The following is a 25102-nucleotide window of genomic DNA, read 5'->3' on the forward strand; positions in this document are numbered from 1 at the left end:
CTCCCCAGAGGTATCATCACAGCCTCATCCTTAACGACAGGCTAATTAGCCCAGGCCAGGCCATGGCTGGGACTACAACATCTCATTTTCAATGTGTGTGAATGTAGTTCTGATAGAGGTGATGAGGTGTGTGTGTGTGTGTGTGTGTGTGTGTGTGTGTGTGTGTGTGTGTGTGTGTGTGTGTGTGTGTCTGCAGTGCCTACAGTATAACTGTGTTTCCTCTCGCCAGACCAGGTGAACAGGAAGGAGATAGAACAGGAAGTTCAGCTCAGAGTTGGAGAGCTCATCATCATCGTAGTGGTTCTCGTCATGTGGGCAGGTAACACAACCACAACACAACCACAACACAACCACAACACAATCACAACACAACCCCAACACAACCACAACACAACCACAACACAACCACAACACAACCCCAACACAACCACAACACAATCACAACACAATCACAACACAACCACAACAGAACCACAACAGAACCACAACACAACCACAACACAACACAACCACAACACAACCACAACAACACAACCACAACACAACCACAACCACAACACAACACAACCACAACCACAACACAATCATAACACAACAGAACACAACCACAACACAACCACAACACAACCACAACACAACCACACCACAACCACAACACAACACAACCACAACACAACCAAAACACAACCACAACACAACCACAACACAACCACAACACAACCACAACACAACCAAAACACAACCAAAACACAACCACAACACAACCACAACACAACCACAACACAACACAACCACAACACAACCACAACACAACCACACCACAACCACACCACAACACAACCACAACACAACCACAAGACAACACAACCACACCACAACCACACCACAACCACACCACAACCACACCACAACCAAAACACAACCACAACACAACCACAACACAACCACAACACAACACAATCAAAACACAACCACACCACAACCACAACACAACCACAACCACACCACAACAAGACCACAACCACACCACAACACAACCACAACCACAACACAACACAACCACAACACAACACAACCACAACACAACCAAAACACAACCACACCACATCCACAACACAACCACACCACAACCACAACACAACCACAACACAATCACAATACAATCACAACACAACCACAACACAATCACAACACAATCACAACACAACCACAACACAACCACAACACAACCACAACACAACCACACCACAACCACAACACACCACAACACAACCACACCACAACCACAATCATAACACAACCACACCACAACCACAACCACAACACAACCAAAACACAACCACAACACAACCACACCACAACCACAACACAATCACAACACAACCACAACACAACAAAAACACAACCACAACACAACAAAAACACAACCACAACACAACACAACCACAACACAACCAAAACACAACCACACCACAACCACAACACAACCACAACACAACCACAACCACAACACAACCACAACACAATCATAACACAACCACACCACAACCACACCACAACCACACCACAACCACACCACAACACAACCAAAACACAACCACACCACAACCACAACACAACACAATCAAAACACAACCACACCACAACCACAACACAACCACAACACAACCACAACCACACCACAACCACAACACAACACAACCACAACACAACCACAACACAACCACACCACATCCACAACACAACCACACCACATCCACAACACAACCACAACACAACCACAACACAACCACAACACAACCACAACACAACACAACACAACAGAACACAACCACAACACAACCACAACACAACACAACCACACCACAACCAAAACACAACCACACCACAACCACAACACAACACAACCACAACACAACCAAAACACAACCACAACACAACCACAACACAACCACAACACAACCACAACACAACCACAACACAACCACACCACAACAACAACACAACACAATCAAAACACAACCACACCACAACCACACCACAACCCCAACACAACCACAACCACACCACAACCACACCACAACACAACACAACCACACCACAACACAACCACAACACAACCAAAACACAACCACACCACAACCACAACACAACACAACCACAACACAACCACAACAACACAACCACAACACAACCACAACCACAACACAACCACAACCACAACACAATCATAACACAACAGAACACAACCACAACACAACCACAACACAACCACAACACAACCACACCACAACCACAACACAACACAACCACAACACAACACAACCAAAACACAACCACAACACAACCACAACACAACCACAACACAACCAAAACACAACCAAAACACAACCACAACACAACCACAACACAACCACAACACAACACAACCACAACACAACCACAACACAACCACACCACAACCACAACACAACACAACCACAACACAACCACAACACAACCACAAGACAACACAACCACACCACAACCACACCACAACCACACCACAACCACACCACAACCACACCACAACCACACCACAACCAAAACACAACCACAACACAACCACAACACAACCACAACACAATCACAACACAACCACAACACAACCACACCACAACCACAACACAACCACAACCACACCACAACAAGACCACAACCACACCACAACACAACCACAACCACAACACAACACAACCACAACACAACACAACCACAACACAACCAAAACACAACCACACCACATCCACAACACAACCACACCACAACCACACCACAACCACAACACAATCACAACACAATCACAACACAACCACAACACAATCACAACACAATCACAACACAACCACAACACAACCACAACACAACCACAACACAACCACAACACAACCACACCACAACCACAACACACCACAACACAACCACAACACAACCACAATCATAACACAACCACACCACAACCACAACCACAACACAACCAAAACACAACCACAACACAACCACACCACAACCACAACACAATCACAACACAACCACAACACAACAAAAACACAACCACAACACAACAAAAACACAACCACAACACAACACAACCACAACACAACCAAAACACAACCACACCACAACCACAACACAACCACAACACAACCACAACCACAACACAACCACAACACAATCATAACACAACCACACCACAACCACACCACAACCACACCACAACCACACCACAACACAACCAAAACACAACCACAACACAACCACACCACAACCACAATACAACACAATCAAAACACAACCACACCACAACCACAACACGACCACAACACAACCACAACCACACCACAACCACAACACAACACAACCACAACACAACCACAACACAACCACACCACATCCACAACACAACCACACCACATCCACAACACAACCACAACACAACCACAACACAACCACAACACAACCACAACACAACACAACACAACAGAACACAACCACAACACAACCACAACACAACACAACCACACCACAACCAAAACACAACCACACCACAACCACAACACAACACAACCACAACACAACCAAAACACAACCACAACACAACCACAACACAACCACAACACAACCACACCACAACCACAACACAACACAATCAAAACACAACCACACCACAACCACACCACAACCACAACCACACCACAACCACAACACAACACAACACAACCACACCACAACACAACCACAACACAACCAAAACACAACCACACCACAACCACACCACATCCACAACACAACCACAACACAACCACAACACAACCACAACACAATCACAACACAACCACAACACAATCACAACACAACCACAACAGAACCACAACAGAACCACAACACAACCACAACACAACACAATCACAACACAACCACAACACAACCACAACAACACAACCACAACACAACCACAACACAACGCAACACAACCACAACACAACACAATCATAACACAACAGAACACAACCACAACACAACCACAACACAACACAACCACACCTCAACCAAAACACAACCACGCCACAACCACAACACAACACAACCACAACACAACCACAACACAACCAAAACACAACCAAAACACAACCACAACACAACCAAAACACAACCACAACACAACCACAACACAACCACAACACAACCACAACACAACACAACCACAAGACAACACAATCATAACACAACCACACCACAACCACACCACAACCACAACACAACCACAACACAACCACAACACAACCAAAACACAACCACACCACAACAATCAAAACACAACCACAACACAACCAAAACACAACCACAACACAACCACAACACAACCACAACACAACCACAACCACACCACAACCACAACACAACACAACCACAAGACAACACAATCATAACACAACCACACCACAACCACACCACAACCACACCACAACCACACCACAACCACAACACAACCACAACCAAAACACAACCACACCACAACCACACCACAACCACAACACAACAATCAAAACACAACCACACCACAACCACAACACAACCACAACCACACCACAACACAACCACAACACAACACAACCACAACACAACCAAAACACAACCACACCACATCCACAACACAACCACACCACATCCACAACACAACCACAACACAACCACAACACAACCACAACACAACCACAACCACAACATAACCACAACACAACCACAACACAACCACAACACAACCACAACCCAACACAACCACAACCCAACACAACCACAACCCAACACAATAACAACACAACACAACCACAACCACAACACAACATAACACAACCACAACACAACCACAACCACATCCACAATCTGATCACAGCCAAACTGACCATGACTTCTGACCTGATCTATTATAATGCTAGCGGTGCTCGTCATGTGGGTACATGGCCGGATGGCTACACAACACAACCACAACACAACCGTAACACAATCATAACACAACAGAACCAAATCAATGCATCATGTGGGCTGGTAACTGAACCACATTTACATCGCAACACAACCATAACACAATCATCATTTTGCTGAACCCCAGGAAGAGTGGCCTTGGCAGCAGCTAATGGGGATCCATAATAAACCCCAGGAAGAGTAGCTGTTGCCTTGGCAACAGGAACTAATGGGGTTCCATAATAACTCCCTGGAAGATTAGTTGCTGCCTTGGCAACAGGAACTAATGGGGTTCCATAATAAACCCCTGGAAGAGTAGTTGCTGCCTTGGCAACAGGAACTAATGGGGTTCCATAATAAACCCCTGGAAGAGTAGTTGCTGCCTTGGCAGGAAGTAATGGGGTTCCATAATAAACCCCAGGAAGAGTAGCTGCTGCCTTGGCAGGAACTAACGGGGATCCATAATAAACCCCAGGAAGAGTAGCTGCTGCCTTGGCAGGAACTAATGAGGATCCATAATAAACCCCAGGAAGAGTAGCTGCTGCCTTGGCAGGAAGTAATGGGGATCCATAATAAACCCCTGGAAGAATAGCTGCTGCCTTGGCAACAGGAACTAATGGGGATCCCTAATAAATACAAATACAAAACAGAACCATAACACACTCATTTACTTTGTTGTTGATTTCTTTTAATCCTAAACCTAGACGAATATACCAGAGGTGTTTACTAAAAGCACCAGAGATGTTTACTAAAAGCACCAGAGATGTTTACTAATAAGCACCAGAGATGTTTACTAAAATGCACCAGAGGTGTTTACTAAAAACACCAGATGTGTTTACTAAAATGCACCAGAGATATTTACTAAAAAGCACCAGAGATGTTTACTAAAAGCACCAGAGATGTTTACTAAAATGCACCAGAGATGTTTACTAAAAAGCACCAGAGATATTTACTAAAAAGCACCAGAGATGTTTACTAATAAGCACCAGAGGTGTTTACTAAAATGCACCAGAGGTGTTTACTAAAATGCACCAGAGGTGTTTACTAAAAGCACCAGAGATGTTTACTAAAAAGCACCAGAGATGTTTACTAAAACCACCAGAGATGTTTACTAATAAGCACCAGAGGTGTTTACTAAAATGCACCAGAGGTGTTTACTAAAATGCACCAGAGGTGTTTACTAAAAAGCACCAGAGGTGTTTACTAAAAGCACCAGAGATGTTTACTAAAATGCACCAGAGGTGTTTACTAAAATGCACCAGAGGTGTTTACTAAAATGCACCAGAGGTGTTTACTAAAAAGCACCAGAGGTGTTTACTAAAAGCACCAGAGATGTTTACTAAAATGCACCAGAGGTGTTTACTAAAAGCACCAGATATGTTTACTAAAATGCACCAGAGATGTTTACTAAAACCACCAGATGTATACTGAAAAACACCAGATGTATACTGAAAAACACCAGATGTATACTAAAAAACACCAGAGGTATACTGAAAAACACCAGATGTATACTGAAAAACACCAGATGTATACTGAAAAACACCAGATGTATACTGAAAAACACCAGATGTATACTAAAAAACACCAGATGTATACCACAAGATCAGTGAGTTAGCCAGCTGACTTTGATAAGCAACCAGAAATAACTATTGAAAAAATTTACTTAGATATGTGTTTTCATTTGATGAATCAATTAGATCCTGCCCATTTCCAGCTCATCTTTCCAAAATAGTTAGTTGGCTAAATGTCTAAATATTTAGCATAGTTAGCTGGCTAAATGTCTAAATATTTAGCATAGTTCGCTGGCTAAATGTCTAAATATTTAGCATAGTTCGCTGGCTAAATGTCTAAATATTTAGCATAGTTCGCTGGCTAAATGTCTAAATATTTAGCATAGTTCGCTGGCTAAATGTCTAAATATTTAGCATAGTTAGTTGGCTAAATGTCTAAATATTTAGCATAGTTAGTTGGCTAAATGTCTAAATATTTAGCATAGTTAGCTGGCTAAATGTCTAAATATTTAGCATAGTTAGCTGGCTAAATGTCTAAATATTTAGCATAGTTAGCTGGCTAAATGTCTAAATATTTAGCATAGTTAGCTGGCTAAATGTCTAAATATTTAGCATAGTTAGCTGGCTAAATGTCTAAATATTTAGCATAGTTAGCTGGCATAGTTAGCTGGCTAAATGTCTAAATATTTAGCATAGTTAGCTGGCTAAATGTCTAAATATTTAGCATAGTTAGTTGGCTAAATGTCTAAATATTTAGCATAGTTAGCTGGCTAAATGTCTAAATATTTAGCATAGTTAGCTGGCTAAATGTCTAAATATTTAGCATAGTTAGCTGGCTAAATGTCTAAATATTTAGCATAGTTAGCTGGCTAAATGTCTAAATATTTAGCATAGTTAGCTGGCTAAATGTCTAAATATTTAGCATAGTTAGCTGGCTAAATGTCTAAATATTTAGCATAGTTAGCTGGCTAAATGTCTAAATATTTAGCATAGTTAGCTGGCTAAATGTCTAAATATTTAGCATAGTTAGCTGGCATAGTTAGCTGGCTAAATGTCTAAATATTTAGCATAGTTAGCTGGCTAAATGTCTAAATATTTAGCATAGTTAGCTGGCTAAATGTCTAAATATTTAGCATAGTTAGTTGGCTAAATGTCTAAATATTTAGCATAGTTAGCTGGCTAAATGTCTAAATATTTAGCATAGTTAGCTGGCTAAATGTCTAAATATTTAGCATAGTTAGCTGGCTAAATGTCTAAATATTTAGCATAGTTAGTTGGCTAAATGTCTAAATATTTAGCATAGTTAGCTGGCTAAATGTCTAAATATTTAGCATAGTTAGCTGGCTAAATGTCTAAATATTTAGCATAGTTAGCTGGCTAAATGTCTAAATATTTAGCATAGTTAGCTGGCTAAATGTCTAAATATTTAGCATAGTTAGTTGGCTAAATGTCTAAATATTTAGCATAGTTAGCTGGCTAAATGTCTAAATATTTAGCATAGTTAGCTGGCTAAATATCTAAATATTTAGCATAGTTAGCTGGCTAAATGTCTAAATATTTAGCATAGTTAGCTGGCTAAATGTCTAAATATTTAGCATAGTTAGCTGGCTAAATGTCTAAATATTTAGCATAGTTAGCTGGCTAAATGTCTAAATATTTAGCATAGTTAGCTGGCTAAATGTCTAAATATTTAGCATAGTTAGCTGGCTAAATATCTAAATATTTAGCATAGTTAGCTGGCTAAATGTCTAAATATTTAGCATAGTTAGCTGGCTAAATGTCTAAATATTTAGCATAGTTAGCTGGCTAAATGTCTAAATATTTAATATAGTTAGCTGGCTAAATGTCTAAATATTTAGCATAGTTAGCTGGCTAAATGTCTAAATATTTAGCATAGTTAGCTGGCCAAATGTCTAAATATTTAGCATAGTTAGCTGGCCAAATGTCTAAATATTTAGCATAGTTAGCTGGCCAAATGTCTAAATATTTAGCATAGTTAGCTGGCTAAATGTCTAAATATTTAGCATAGTTAGCTGGCTAAATGTCTAAATATTTAGCATAGTTAGTTGGCTAAATGTCTAAATATTTAGCATAGTTAGTTGGCTAAATGTCTAAATATTTAGCATAGTTAGTTGGCTAAATGTCTAAATATTTAGCATAGTTAGTTGGCTAAATGTCTAAATATTTAGCATAGTTAGCTGGCTAAATGTCTAAATATTTAGCATAGTTAGCTGGCTAAATGTCTAAATATTTAGCATAGTTAGCTGGCTAAATGTCTAAATATTTAGCATAGTTAGTTGGCTAAATGTCTAAATATTTAGCATAGTTAGCTGGCTAAATGTCTAAATATTTAGCATAGTTAGTTGGCTAAATGTCTAAATATTTAGCATAGTTAGCTGGCTAAATGTCTAAATATTTAGCATAGTTAGCTGGCTAAATGTCTAAATATTTAGCATAGTTAGTTGGCTAAATGTCTAAATATTTAGCATAGTTAGTTGGCTAAATGTCTAAATATTTAGCATAGTTAGTTGGCTAAATGTCTAAATATTTAGCATAGTTAGTTGGCTAAATGTCTAAATATTTAGCATAGTTAGCTGGCTAAATGTCTAAATATTTAGCATAGTTAGCTGGCTAAATGTCTAAATATTTAGCATAGTTAGCTGGCTAACTCCTTGACCCTGCTTTGTAGTGTACCCCTCAGTTTCGTCGACACACTCTGCTATAAATGCATACAGCCTACTCTCCAGCTGAATCTCTGGTACTCACACGGAGAGTACTGTGCCTCTAGTACACTGAAGAGGATACTAGTCTTTCTCTCTCTCTGTATTTATCTCAATTAAATTCAAAGAGCTTTATTGGCATGGGAAACATATGTTTAAAGACAAGTGAAAAAGATAAAACAAAAGTGAAATAAACAATTTTTTGTTTTTTAGTATACATCTGGTGTTTTCAGTAAACATCTCAGTAAACGTTACACTCACAAAAGTTTAACAAGGAATAAAGACATTACAAATGTCATATTATGTATATATACAGTGTTGTAATGATGTACAAATGGTTAAAGTACACAAGGGAAAATAAATAAGCATAAATATGGGTTGTATTTACAATGGTGTTTGTTCTTCACTGGTTGCCCTTTTCTTGTGGCAACAGGTCACAAATCTTACTGCTGTGATGTCACACTGTGGTATTTCCCCCAGTAGATATGGGAGTTTATCAAAATTGGATTTGTTTTCCAATTCTTTGTGGGTCTGTGTAATCTGAGGGAAATATGTCTCTCCAATATGGTCATACATTGGGCAGGAGGTTAGGAAGTGCAGCTCAGTTTCCACCTCATTTTGTGGGCAGTGTGCACATAGCCTGTCTTCTCTTGAGAGCCAAGTCTGTCTTCAGCGGCCTTTCTCAATAGCAAGGCTATGTTCACTGAGTCTGTACATAGTCAAAGCTTTCCTTAGTTTTGGGTCAGTCACAGTGGTCAGGTATTCTGCCACCATGTACTCTCTGTTTAGGGACCAAATAGCATTCTAGTTTGCTCTGTTTTTTTGTTAATTCTTTCCCATGTGTCAAGGAATTATATTTTTGTTTTCTCATGATTTGGTTGGGTCTAATTGTGTTGCTGTCCTGTCCAACTTGCTTAGGGGTCTCTTCTCCAAGTTCATTTCTCTGTAGGTGATATCTTTGTTTTGGAAGGTTTGGGAATTACTTGATTTCAGGTGGTTGTAGAATTTAACGTCTCTTTTCTCAATTTTGATAATTAGCGGGTATCGGCCTAACTCTAAAGACTGTTGACATCCAGTGGAAGCGGTAGGAACTGCGGGAAGGTCCCTTAGAAATCTAGATTCCCAATGAAAACCCATTGAAAAGAGAGTGACCTCAAAAAACAAAATCTGAATGGTTTGTCCTCGGGGTTTTGCCTGCTAAATAAGTTCTGTTATAGTCACGGACATCATTCAAACAGTTTTAGAAACTTCAGAGTGGTTTCCATCCAATACTAATAATAATATGCATATATTAGCATCTGGGACTGAGTAGGAGGCAGTTTACTCTGGGCAGGCTTTTCATCCAAATGTGAAAAGGATGCCCCCTATCCTAGAGAAGTTAAAGAGTATATCCAATTTGAGGTCTGTATAGTTTATCTTTTCATTTAGGATACCATCTCTCTCTCTCCCTCTATCCATCCCTCCCCTCTCTCACTCCCTTTATCCATCCCTTTATCCACCCCCCTCCTCTCTCACTCTCTCTCACCCTCTATCCATCCCCCTCCTTACTCTCTCTCTCCCTCCCTCTATCCATCCCTCCATCCCCCTCCTCTCTCTCCCTCTCCCTCCTCACTCTCTCTCTCCCTCTATCCATCTCCCTCCTCTCTCTCTCCCTCTCTCCCTCTATCCCTCTATCCATCCCCTCCTCATTCTCTCTCTCCCTCTATCCATCCCTCCATCCCCCTCTCTCTCCCTCTATCCATCCCCCTCCTCACTCTCTCCCCCTCTATCCATCCCTCTCCTCACTCTCTCCCCCTCTATCCATCCCTCTCCTCACTCTCTCTCCATCCCGCCATCCCCCTCCTCTCTCTCTATCCATCCCTCCATCCCCCTCATCTCTCCCTCTCTCCCTCTCTCAGGTGTGATCCTCCTGTTCTGTCGTCAGTATGACATCATCAAAGACAACGAACCCAACAACAAGGACAAAGCCAAGACTTCGTCCGAATGCAGTACACCCGAACACCCACAGGGAGGCCTACTGCGTAGCAACCTCTGAAACCAGCCCCCACAGTCCACTCAGCTATATGGCAATAACCTCTAATCCTATTCCTTAGGACAGGTGAGACGACACAGCCAACCAGAACCCCTCATACCTAGCGCTCGATCCTGATTCTCCACACTGAAGTGTTTACTTGCACACGCCCTTGCTATGAAATTTAACAAATGATAGAGATTCCCTCCAGCTAAATCTTACACAAATCCATGACGGACAGTATTGCAAGTGCACACTTTTGAGAAACGTGTGGCAAGTGAAACGTATTGCAAGTGCACACTTTTGAGAAACGTGTGGCAAGTGAAACGTATTGCAAGTGCACACTTTTGAGAAACGTGTGGCAAGTGAAACGTATTGCAAGTGCACACTTTTGAGAAAGGTGTGGAGAATCGGGACACGGCCCTGGAATCCTCTAAAAGCTTCACCACCAAATAGTCTGAATGCTTTTTATAACAACTGACCTGTCTGTTTCTAACTGTTTCTCACAAACAGATCCTGAGACCAACAGAAGCCATTCTCAGACTCCCCTGAAACCATTCAGAAACCTCCTTGCAACAACAGAAACAGACCAGGACTAATACTAAGACCAGAATGTGACCCAGGACGCATTGTATAAAGCCACGACCAGAGTCAGACAAAAAAAACAGTTGTCTTTGAAGCAAACAGAACTTGTTCATTGCCACACTCTTTTGAATTCGGGGAGCCCCTGGATCCTGGAAACTGTGTGGCCAATTGATTGAAAATGGCCGACAATGGATCCAAAAAGGACACCGGTCAATATCTTGAACCTGGATCACCAACAGTATGTACCATCCATTTGGAAACATTTGTAAACTTTGGCACATATTGAACACGACCCCTGGTTTCAGAGTAGCCTGACTGACATCAATGAGGACGGGATGTGTTTGTTTGGTTCCAAGCCGCATGTCGTTCGCAACATGACGATCACCACTACGATGATGATGAGCTCTCCAGCTCCGAGCTAAGACTCCTGACACCATCTCCTCCACCAATCAGCACCTCAAAGACTACAGCACAGACCCCGCCTTCCCGAACATTCTATTCCCAGCATAATGATCTACGTCACAATGCCTGCTTTGCTATTGTTGGCAATGAGACCTGCCCACGTTGCTGGTAGTTCAAATGTAAACAACAACAAAAACCATGACTCATGGAACTCTGAACTCTGTCCCATTGTTTACTAAAGGGAAATATAAGCATGTCTGTATATTTTGCCAAATATCTCGCAATATGTCTATTTCGTTTTTCAAAAATACGACACCATTTTAAACATTACAATCTCCTCTTTCTAATTATGTAAGGCTGGGTAGCGTACTCCTTAGTCAAACGCTAGCCCCAAAAATACCTTTTGTCCTTGGAACGCTGAGCTCCCAATTGTTTTCCTATGGAGAGACATGCCGGTATATTTCGCCAGATATCTCGCAATGTTTATATTTACATTTTTTTTTCAAGTCGGACACCATTTTAATCAGGATAATCTCCTCTTTCTAATTACACAAGGTTGGGCAGCGTACACTAGTGTCATCGATCGCTAGACCAGAAATAGTCAAAAGTTGCAATTTCTTCCCTACTTCCTCGTTATGCAGACATGAGCAGACTTGGCACCATCGAGGTGCAGATGTTTACTTTCTACACTAGTTACTTTTCAGTTTGGTCATAAGAAAAGAGTGTCGTGGTAAAATAGTAAGAGATGCATATCTTGGTGCCATTTAGGAGAAACGGAATTCTAAGCGTCACTCCAGTCCAGTCCACTCCAGGCTCTGCGAACGTTCCATTCCAATCATTAATTTGCTATTGGCTCGCGTTCGTGTTCCAGCTCAGACAACGTTCTTTTGCCATTTTTATCACCCTTGGGTGAATTTTGACTCGTTCTATTGTCCAGCCTGCCCCTAGACGTTGATCGTGGCTCACATTAGGAATTCCCTCACTAGTGTTAAGGGTTAGGATCGAGGGGAGAGGAAGCTGATCCTAGATCTGAAGTTAGTTGAAATGTAACCCCCCCCCCCCAGGAGGACAGGAATACACCTAAGTATGAAGGCCCTGTCCAGAAACAGGTTCTACCATCTACCCCCTGGACACGTGGAGATCTGAGCCTGTATTCAGAAAGCGGCTCACAATAGGAGTGCTGAACGAAGATCAGTTGTACCTTTCAGATCTTAATATAAAAGGATACATGGGACACGGGGGGGGGGGGAACTGATCCGAGATCAGCAATCCTACTCTGAGACTCCATATGAAGAGAGAGGATTGGACAGTTGTGAAACAATATGAAAAGTTCCACCTAGCCTATCAGACGGCACGGTGAAGTTATGATCATATTGCTTAAACCTATCAAATCATTTCAGATCTCAACATGTGTCTAGGTGGAAGGGGCTAGTCTCTCTCTCTCTCTCCCTCTCTCCCTCTGAAACATATGTTAACGTTGCCAAAGCAAGTGAAATAGAAAATAAACAAAAAATGAAATAAACAATACAAATGAACATTAAACATTACACTGACAGAAGTTCCAAAAGAATAAAGACATTACAAATGTCATATTATGTCAATATACAGCGTTGTAATGACATGCAAATATTTAAAGTACAAAACTAATTTATAATGTATTTACAATGGTGTTTGTTCTTCACTGGTTGCCCTTTTCTTGTGGCAACAGGTCACACATCTTGCTGCTGTGATGGCACACTGTGGTATTTCACCCAGTAGATATGGGAGTTTATAAATTATTATTATTATTATAGTTTGTTTAGCTTTTTTGTAAATTCTTTCCAATGTGTCAAGTAATTATCTTTTTGTTTTCTCATGATTTGGTTGGGTCTAATTGTGTTGCTGTCCTGGGGCTCTGTGGGGTGTGTTTGTGTTTGTGAACAGAGCCCCAGGACCAGCTTGCTTAGGGGACTCTTCTCCAGGTTCATCTCTCTGTAGGTGATAGCTTTGTTTTGGAAGGTTTGGGAATCACTTCCTTTTAGGTGGTTGTAGAATTTAACAGCTCTTTTATGGATTTTGATCATTAGTGGGTGTCGGCCTAATTCTGCTCTGCATGCATTATTTGGTGTTTTACGTTGTACACGGAGGATATTTTTGCAGAATTCTGCATGCAGTCTCAATTTGGGGTTTGTCCCATGTTGTGAATTCTTGGTTGGTGAGGGGACCCCAGACCTCACAACCATGAAGGCCAATGGGTTCTATAACTAATTCAAGTATTTTTTGCCAGATCCTAAGTGGTATGTTTAATTTTATGTTCCTTTTGATGGCATAGAATGCCCTTCTTGCCTTGTCTCTCAGATGGTTCACAGCTTTGTGGAAGTTACCTGTGGTGCTGATGTTTAGGCCGAGGTATGTATAGTATTTTTGTGTGCTCTAGGGAAACGGTGTCTAGATGGAATTTTTATTTGTGGTCCTGAACCTTTTTTGGAACACCATTATTTTACTGTCAGGGCCCCAATCTGACAGAATCTGTGCAGAAGATCTAGGTGCTGCTGTAGGCCCTCCTTGTTTGGGGACAGAAGCACCAGCAAACAGTAGACATTTGACTTCAGATCATAGTCTCTCTCTCCCTCTCTATCTCAATTAAATTTCAATTTAAGGGCTTTATTGGCATGGGAAACAAATATTAACATTCTCTCTCCCCCACAACTCTCTCACTCTCTCTCCCTCTGTCTCTCTATGACTATGCTTAGCAGTAGTTCAAGGTGAAAATCACATACAGTATCAGAGAGAGAGAGAGAGAGAGAGAGAGAGAGAGAGAGAGAGAGAGAGACAGAGGGAGAAAGAGAGAGAGAGAGAGAGAGGGAGAGAGAGGGAGAGAGAGAGAGAGAGAGAGAGAGAGAGAGAGACAGAGGGAGAGAGAGAGAGAGAGACAGAGGGAGAAAGAGAGAGAGAGAGAGAGAGAGACAGAGGGAGAGAGAGACAGAGGGAGAGATAGAGAGAGAGAGGGAGAGATAGAGAGAGAGAGAGAGAGAGACAGAGACAGAGACAGAGACAGAGGAGACAGAGAGAGAGAGAGAGAGAGAGACCCTTCCCCCTAGATACTTGTTAAGATCTGTTCACAGAGTTCATGATGAGTTAATGTTTTATGTAAAACCATCAAGTCTTGAAGCATTTTGATGTCTATAACACACAACCTTCATGAAGTTATACTATTTCTATGACAATAATATACATGAAATAACTGTCAAATTACGTATTCAAATACAAGAAAATAATACATATCTGATATTTTCAATCACAGTGGTTTGATGTTGATGTTTTATGCAGTGGTTTTATACAGTGGTTTTATACAGTGGGTTTGTTGATGAGCAAGGACATATTGAGTGTGTGTGTGCGTGCGTGCGTGCGTGCGTGCGTATACAAACATTGCATGTTCGTTTGTTTGACACCCCATATTTGTACTGTTGGGGGACACTGAGACACACTGGGGGACACTGAGACACACTGGGGGACACTGGGATACACTGAGACACACTGGGGGACACTGAGACACACTGGGGCATACTGGGGGACACTGGGGCACACTGAGACACTGGGGGACACAGACACACTGGGGGACACTGATACACATTGGGACACACTAAGACACACTGGGGCACACTGGGGGACACTTGGGGACACTGGGGGACACTGGGGGACACTGGGGGACACTGGGGCACACTGAAACACACTAAGACACACTGGGGGACACAGACTGGCACACACCCACCCATAGTGGTATCATACTGCATGACATCAAGCCCCTGAGATGACACAGTTCACTTCAAATTAACATGGGACACAAGTGATAATGGAAAATCTTGATGACACTGATGAAAATGAAGACTTTCACAAAATATGAAAATAATGACAAAAGGTTTATATATTGGCTTCAAATTAAGCTACATCAAACCTTGGAATGTTTCCAGCTTTCTATGAAATATGTCATATAATTAATTCCAATATAAGTGAAATAATTTTCCTTCCAACAAATACTATGTCTAAAAGCCGCTGTTCTGTGTTTGAATGGTGTGGGCGTATACCGGTCAATAAAAATATGAATGACTTGTAAACAGCTGATTGGCCAGCTCAGCCAATGAGCCAATAAGATGTCTCGGACAAAAACATGACGTCATCCTCCATGAGGAAATAGCAAGCATTTTTTTTACGGTCTGTTTGAGATCAAGTTTGAGTTGGGGTTTTTAAGTGTTTTTTTCTCAAAATGTGTCCTTTGGCCACAAATACAGATGTAAGATCTTAATTTGAACCAATTTACTACAGCAGAAAAATGTGGATTGTAAATGTAGGGACATTTTTGTAGGGGAAAATCATATCTGAAATTTTAAAGTGGAAGTTATAAACTTCAGAAGCCTTTTTAAACCTCAAATACACTACACGTTTTCCATTTCCTGCATTGTAGACAAGTTCTACTGCAATACGGTGATCAAATGAAGATCCTACATCTGTATATGACGAGTCAACAACATTATTTTGGTATGAGATAACAGGTTGTGTTTTTTTTAAATGTGACATTTTCACTGGACAGTTACGTTAAATGTCAAGGAAGGAAAGCTCAATATTGTCTGCCTGTCTGTCACTCAAGTGGAGATCAGACCTTGGCATCAGTGAGACTCGAAGCCTGTGTTGCTTTCATTCCTCTGTCTGCTCTGTCTGAGTCTAACTGCCCCTTCCAACCCCCCTCTTTCTCCTCTCTCGCTCTAAAATCTCCCTCTATCATTTCACCATGCAGCCACAGCCCTGTGTTGTCAGAATGTCTAGAGGAAGGAGCCGTGTCAAATCAATGGCGTTTCCTTCCATCGTCGCACTCATTCAATACATTCTACGTAAAGTGCATTTTGCCATGTATTAGATAGGAAAATGGAGTTATGGATTTGATTTAGTCTTTTAAAATGTATTCAACTCTAGGGACTTCCACATACATAGTGCAATCAAATCAAGTATATTTTATATAGCCCTTCGTACATCAGCTAATATCTCGAGGTGCTGTACAGAAACCCAGCCTAAAACCCCAAACAACAAGCAATGCAGGTGTAGAAGCACGGCGGCTAGGAAAAACTCCCTAGAAAGGCCAAAACCTAGGAAGAAACCTAGAGAGGAACCAGGCTATGAGGGGTGGCCAGTCCTCTTCTGGCTGTGCCGGGTGGAGATTATAACAGAACATGGCCAAGATGTTCAAATGTATTCCAACCATTATTAATGAAGTAGTCATCATGTATTGAACAGCAGTTTAGATCAGGTTTTTTCTCCTGAAGAATATCAATCAATTCAAATGCTGCAAATTTGGTCCTGGAGGGCTGCAGTGTGTGCAGGTTTTTGTTCCACCCCAGTGCTAAAACATCCACCTATCCAGACCAGAATCTATTTAATCGTGTGTGTTAGTGCTGGGCTTGAACAAAATCATGCACACACCAACTCTCCCGGACCAAAGATTCTTACCGCTGCTACTCTAATCAACTCAAAGTCAACACCATTCAGACTTCAGCTTGATGTTGTGTTTCTCTGGACAGGACAGGGTCATAGCTCCTAAAGCTCTTCAGTACCAGAAGCAAGGTACACTAGCTGTAGGGTGGATATTAAAGCTCTGATAGGAGGAGGATGAAGGGACAGAGAGGTGTAGTTTGGTCCACTGCTCCTGTTCAGCCACATCCAGATGACTACTGAGCCACACACGTTCTGTTCTGTATTCAGACAGTGTGAAGAGGACTCTGGAGAGCTGAGGGTATTCAGACAGTGTGAAGAGGACTCTGCAGAGGTGAGAGTATTCAGACAGTGTGATGAGGACTCTGGAGAGTTGAGAGTATTCAGAAAGCGTGAAGAGGACTCTGGAGAGGTGAGAGTATTCAGACAGTGTGAAGAGGACTCTGGAGAGGTGAGGGTATTCAAACAGTGTGAAGAGGACTCTGAAGAGCTGAGGGTATTCAGACAGTGTGAAGAGGACTCTGCAGAGGTGAGAGTATTCAGACAGTGTGATGAGGACTCTGGAGAGGTGAGGGTATTCAGACAGTGTGAAGAGGACGCTGGAGAGGTGAGGTATTCAGACAGTGTGAAGAGGACTCTGGAGAGGTGAGGGTATTCAGACAGTGTGAAGAGGACTCCGGAGAGGTGAGGGTATTCAGACAGTGTGAAGAGGACTCTGGAGAGGTGAGGGTATTCAGACAGTGTGAAGGGACTCTGGAGAGGTGAGGTTATTCAGACAGTGTGAAGAGGACTCTGGAGAGGTGAGGGTATTCAGACAGTGTGAAGAGGACTCTGGAGAGGTGAGGGTATTCAGACAGTGTGAAGATGACTCTGGAGAGGTGAGGGTATTCAGACAGTGTGAAGATGACTCTGGAGAGGTGAGGGTATTCAGACAGTGTGAAGAGGACTCCGGAGAGGTGAGAGTATTCAGACAGTGTGAAGAGGACTCCGGAGAGGTGAGGGTATTCAGACAGTGTGAAGAGGACTCTGGAGAGCTGAGGGTATTCAGACAGTGTGAAGAGGACTCTGCAGAGGTGAGAGTATTCAGACAGTGTGATGAGGACTCTGGAGAGGTGAGGGTATTCAGACAGTGTGAAGAGGACTCTGGAGAGGTGAGGAATTCAGACAGTGTGAAGAGGACTCTGGAGAGGTGAGGGTATTCAGACAGTGTGAAGAGGACTCCGGAGAGGTGAGGGTATTCAGACAGTGTGAAGAGGACTCTGGAGAGGTGAGGGTATTCAGACAGTGTGAAGGGACTCTGGAGAGGTGAGGTTATTCAGACAGTGTGAAGAGGACTCTGGAGAGGTGAGGGTATTCAGACAGTGTGAAGAGGACTCTGGAGAGGTGAGGGTATTCAGACAGTGTGAAGATGACTCTGGAGAGGTGAGGGTATTCAGACAGTGTGAAGATGACTCTGGAGAGGTGAGGGTATTCAGACAGTGTGAAGAGGACTCCGGAGAGGTGAGAGTATTCAGACAGTGTGAAGAGGACTCTGGAGAGGTGAGGGTATTCAGACAGTGTGAAGCGGACTCTGGAGAGGTGAGGGTATTCAGACAGTGTGAAGAGGAGTCTGGAGAGGTGAGGGTATTCAGACAGTGTGAAGAGGACTCTGGAGAGGTGAGGGTATTCAGACAGTGTGAAGAGGACTCTGGAGAGGTGAGGGTATTCAGACAGTGTGAAGAGGACTCTGGAGAGCTGAGGGTATTCAGACATTGTGAAGAGGACTCTGGAGAGGTGAGAGTATTCAGACAGTGTGATGAGGACTCTGGAGAGTTGAGAGTATTCAGAAAGCGTGAAGAGGACTCTGGAGAGGTGAGAGTATTCAGACAGTGTGAAGAGGACTCTGGAGAGGTGAGGGTATTCAAACAGTGTGAAGAGGACTCTGGAGAGCTGAGGGTATTCAGACAGTGTGAAGAGGACTCTGCAGAGGTGAGAGTATTCAGACAGTGTGATGAGGACTCTGGAGAGTTGAGAGTATTCAGAAAGCTTGAAGAGGACTCTGGAGAGGTGAGGGTGTTCAGACAGTGTGAAGAGGACTCTGGAGAGGTGAGGGTATTCAAACAGTGTGAAGAGGACTCTGGAGAGTTGAGGGTATTCAGACAGTGTGATGAGGACTCTGGAGAGGTGAGGGTATTCAGACAGTGTGAAGAGGACTCTGGAGAGGTGAGGGTATTCAGACAGTGTGAAGGGACTCTGGAGAGGTGAGGGTATTCAGACAGTGTGAAGAGGACTCCGGAGAGGTGAGGGTATTCAGACAGTGTGAAGAGGACTCCGGAGAGGTGAGGGTATTCAAACAGTGTGAAGAGGACTCTGGAGAGGTGAGGGTATTCAGACAGTGTGAAGAGGACTCTGGAGAGTTTAGAGAATTCAGACAGTGTGAAGAGGACTCTGGAGAGGTGAGGGTATTCAGACAGTGTGAAGAGGACTCTGGAGAGGTGAGAGTATTTAGACAGTGTGAAGAGGACTCTGGAGAGGTGAGAGTATTCAGACAGTGTGAAGAGGACTCTGGAGAGGTGAGGGTATTCAAACAGTGTGAAGAGGACTCTGGAGAGCTGAGGGTATTCAGACAGTGTGAAGAGGACTCTGCAGAGGCTGAGAGTATTCAGACAGTGTGAAGATGACTCTGGAGAGGTGAGGGTATTCAGACAGTGTGATGAGGATTCTGGAAAGGCTGAGAGTGTTCAGACAGTGTGAAGAGAACTCTGGAGAGGTGAGAGTATTCAGACAGTGTGAAGAGGACTCTGCAGAGGTGAGAGTATTCAGACAGTGTGATGAGGACTCTGGAGAGTTGAGAGTATTCAGAAAGCGTGAAGAGGACTCTGGAGAGGTGAGAGTATTCAGACAGTGTGAAGAGGACTCTGGAGAGGTGAGGGTATTCAAACAGTGTGAAGAGGACTCTGAAGAGCTGAGGGTATTCAGACAGTGTGAAGAGGACTCTGCAGAGGTGAGAGTATTCAGACAGTGTGATGAGGACTCTGGAGAGGTGAGGGTATTCAGACAGTGTGAAGAGGACTCTGGAGAGGTGAGGTATTCAGACAGTGTGAAGAGGACTCTGGAGAGGTGAGGGTATTCAGACAGTGTGAAGAGGACTCCGGAGAGGTGAGGGTATTCAGACAGTGTGAAGAGGACTCTGGAGAGGTGAGGGTATTCAGACAGTGTGAAGGGACTCTGGAGAGGTGAGGGTATTCAGACAGTGTGAAGAGGACTCCGGAGAGGTGAGGTTATTCAGACAGTGTGAAGATGACTCTGGAGAGGTGAGGGTATTCAGACAGTGTGAAGATGACTCTGGAGAGGTGAGGGTATTCAGACAGTGTGAAGAGGACTCCGGAGAGGTGAGAGTATTCAGACAGTGTGAAGAGGACTCTGGAGAGGTGAGGGTATTCAGACAGTGTGAAGAGGACTCTGGAGAGGTGAGGGTATTCAGACAGTGTGAAGGGGACTCTGGAGAGGTGAGGGTATTCAGACAGTGTGAAGAGGACTCTGGAGAGGTGAGGGTATTCAGACAGTGTGAAGAGGACTCTGGAGAGGTGAGGGTATTCAGACAGTGTGAAGAGGACTCTGGAGAGTTGAGGGTATTCAGACAGTGTGAAGAGGACTCTGGAGAGTTGAGAGTATTCAGACAGTGTGAAGAGGACTCTGGAGAGGTGAGGGTATTCAAAAAGTGTGAAGAGGACTTTGCAGAGTTGAGGATATTCAGAGAGTTTGAAGAGGACTCTGGAGAGGCTGAGAGTATTCAGACAGTGTGAAGAGGACTCTGGAGAGTTGAGGGTATTCAGACAGTGTGAAGAGGACTCTGGAGAGGTGAGGGTATTCAGACAGTGTGAAGAGGACTCTGGAGAGGTGAGAGTATTCAGACAGTGTGAAGAGGACTCTGGAGAGGCTGAGAGTATTCAGACAGTGTGAAGAGGACTCTGGAGAGTTGAGGGTATTCAGACAGTGTGAAGAGGACTCTGCAGAGGCTGAGAGTATTCAGACAGTGTGAAGAGGACTCTGGAGAGGTGAGGGTATTCAGACAGTGTGATGAGGACTCTGGAGAGTTGAGAGTATTCAGACAGTGTGAAGAGGACTCTGGAGAGTTGAGAGTATTCAGACAGTGTGAAGGGACTCTGGAGAGGTGAGGGTATTCAGACAGTGTGAAGAGGACTCTGGAGAGGCTGGGAGACACAAGGGTGAGCACGCAAACAGATAAACACACGTTTTCACACACACTCTGGTAGACTTGCGCCCTCTCTCTTACACACACACCTTCTCTCTTACACACACACTCTGTCCCTGACTGATCCCGGGGGCGGATTTTTGACAAGTGGTTTTGACAAGATTACTTAAATTATTTACCAGTGACTTGCCTCAAAAGGACATTTTTATCCTCTAACTTTAAGATTTGAAATGATGTGTTTTCTTGCTCTCGGGCACACACACTCTGCCAGGAGACTGTAGCAATCCTTTATAGATGAATAGTGACCAGCCACACCTTGACCTTAACACACTCGCTGGGTGGCATATTGATCACAGGAGATCGGTGGCACCTTCATTGGGGGGGGGGACGGGGGGGGCACGTGCTAACGGCTGGAGTGGAATCAGCGGAATGGTGCCAACATCAAACACATAAGGTGCTTGATGCCATTCTGTTCCAGCCGTTACGAGCCGTCCTCCCCTCAGCAGCCTCCACTGACGTGGATATTATTGTTGTCTGTATGGTGTGCAACACACTGGTATTACTGGTATTTCTCAGCTGCACAGTCTCGTAGGTAAAAGGTGTAAGGATTTGGTATAGTATAAAGGTCAGACGGCTTCCTCTATTTTGCTTCATTATGTTTTAGTCATTTGGCAGATGCTCTTATCCAGAGTGACTTACAGGAGCAATAAGGTTTGAGTGTCTCGCTCAAGGGCACAGACAAGATTTTTCACCTCATTGGAGGAAAAGGGATTCAAACCAGCGACCTTTCGGGTTACCGGACCAACGCTCTTAACCGCTAGGCTACCTGCTGTAGGATTTTCATTTTAAAATTACCTACACTGAACAAAAATATAAAATACAATATGTAAAGTGTTTCATGAGCTGAAATATAAAAATCCCAGAAATGTATTTTTTTTTTATTTGTACAAATTTGTTTACATCCATGTTAGTGAGCATTTCTCCTTTGCCAAGATAATCCATCCACCTGACAGGTGTGGCATATCAAGAAGCTGATTGAACAGCCTGATTACACAGCTGCACCTTGCTGGGGACAATACAAGACCACTCTAAAATGTGCAGTTTTGTCACACATCTCAATGCCACAGATGTCTCTAGTTTTAAGGGTGCATGCAATTGGCACGCTGACTGCAGGAATGGCCACCAGAGCTGTTGCCAGAGAATTGAATGTTAATTTCTCTACCATAAGCTGCCTCCAAGTTCGTTTTAGAGAATTTGTCAGTACGTCCAAACTGCCTCACAAGCACAGACCACGTGTAACCACGCCAACCCAGGACCTCCAAATCCAGTTTAATCAACGACATTGGGGGGCTTGGTGCTGAGGAGTATTTCTGTCTGTAATAAAGCCTTTTTGTTGGGAAAAACTCATTCTGATTATCTGGGCCTGGCTCCATAGTGGGTGAGCCGATGCCCTCCAAGCCCACCAATGGCTGCACCCCTGCCCAGTCATTTGAAATGCATAGATTAGGGATTAATGAATTTATTTCAATTTACCGATTTCCCTATATGAATTGTAAAATCGGGGAAAAAAGTATTTTAAATTGTTGCATGTTACATTTATATATTTTTTCAAAATAATTCCCAGTGGGCATGCATTATATCACACTAGTGTTGTCAGTTCAGTGATGGAGAGGAGGGAGGAAAGGAGGGAGGAGAGAATAAAGGAAGCCATTGAGGACTATTGACATGTAGCCAGCGGTGGAATGTTGTGGTAGAGTCCTGCTCCCTGCTGGTGAAATAAACTGTATTTCAGTCTTCTACAGTGGCTTGTGAAAGTATTCAGCCCCCTATGGCATTTCTCCTATTTTGTTGCCTTACAAGCTGGAATTAAAATTTATTTTTTTTGGGGGGGGGGGTTTGTATCATTTGATTTACATAATATGCCTGCCACTTTGAAGATGCAAAATATTTTTTCTTGTGAAACAAACAAGAAATAAGACAAAAAAATATTTGCCCCGTCAAGTCAATACTTCGTAGAGCCACCTTTTGCAGGAATTACAGCTGCAAGTCTCTTGGGGTATGTCTATAAGCTTGGCACATCTATCCACTGGGATTTTTGCCCATTCTCCAAGGCAAAACTGCTCCATCTCCTTCAAGTTGGATGGGTTCCGCTGGTTTACAGCAATCTTTAAGTCATACCACAGATTCTCAATTGGATTGAGGTCTGGGCATTGATTAGGCCATTCCAAGACATTTAAATGTTTCCCCTTAAGCCACTCAATTGTTGCTTTAGCAGTATGCTTAGGGTCATTGTCCTGCTGGAAGGTGAACCTCCATCCCAGTCTCAAATCTCTGGAAGACAGAAACAGGTCATCTGACGAGAGTACCTTTTTCCATATGTTTGGGGAGTCTCCCACATGCTTTTTGGTGAACACCAAACATGTTTGCTTATTCTTTTCGCAATGGCTTTTTTTCTGTCCACTCTTCCGTAAAGTCCAGCTCCGTGGAGTGTACGGCTTAAAGTGGTCCTATGGACAGATACTCCAATCTCTGCTGTGGAGCTTTGCAGCTCCTTCAGTGTTATCTTTGGTCTCTTTGTTGCCTCTGATTATTGCCCTCCTCGCCTGGTCCGTGAGTTTTGGTGGGCGGCCCTCTCTTGGTAGGTTTGTTGCGGTGCCATATTCTTTCCATTTTGTAATAATGGATTTAATGGTGGATGAAATCCAAATAAAAATACATTTATATTACAGGTTGTTATGCAACAAAATAGGAACACACCAAGGGGTGTGAATACTTTTACAAGGCACTGTATGTTGTAATGGTATGTAGCGGGGCGGCAGGTAGCCTAATGGTTAGAGCGTTGGACTTGTAACCGAAAGGTTGCCAGATCAAATCCCCGAGCTGACAAGGTAAAACTCTGTCTTTCTGCCTCTGAACAAGGCAGTTAACCCACTGTTCCCAGGTAGGCCGTCATTGTAAATAAGAACTTGTTCTTAACCGACTTGCCTAGTTAAATGTAAAATAATAAAATAGCATTAGAAGCAACTAGGGTTACAAAATTCGGGAAACGATCCAAAAATGTCCTTGTTATTCCAGAAATACAGATTGAAGGATTCCTGGAATAAGCAGGAAACCCAGAATACTCCCAACGACAATTTCCGGAACATTTTGGTGCAGCAACGCCCTCCTCCGTCAGTGGGTGTTAAAAGTAGACCAAACAAACATTTAATTTCATATG

General features: G+C 43.0%; 1 protein-coding gene across 1 annotated transcript in view; it reads left to right on the forward strand.

The window, feature by feature from the left end:
• Positions 1-15512, forward strand: part of LOC129830513 (fibronectin type III domain-containing protein 5-like) — a 47880-nt gene extending 32368 nt beyond the window's left edge. The window contains exons 5-7 of the mRNA XM_055893086.1: positions 230-319; positions 11131-11330; positions 11757-15512. Of these exons, the coding sequence (XP_055749061.1) occupies positions 230-319; positions 11131-11267 (227 nt within the window). The 3' untranslated portion in view covers positions 11268-11330; positions 11757-15512. The remainder of the gene's footprint in view (positions 1-229; positions 320-11130; positions 11331-11756) is intronic.
• Positions 15513-25102: the final 9590 nt, after the last annotated feature.

Source organism: Salvelinus fontinalis, chromosome 32 (genome assembly GCF_029448725.1).
Source record: "Salvelinus fontinalis isolate EN_2023a chromosome 32, ASM2944872v1, whole genome shotgun sequence".
NCBI classification, from domain to species: Eukaryota; Metazoa; Chordata; class Actinopteri; order Salmoniformes; family Salmonidae; genus Salvelinus; species Salvelinus fontinalis.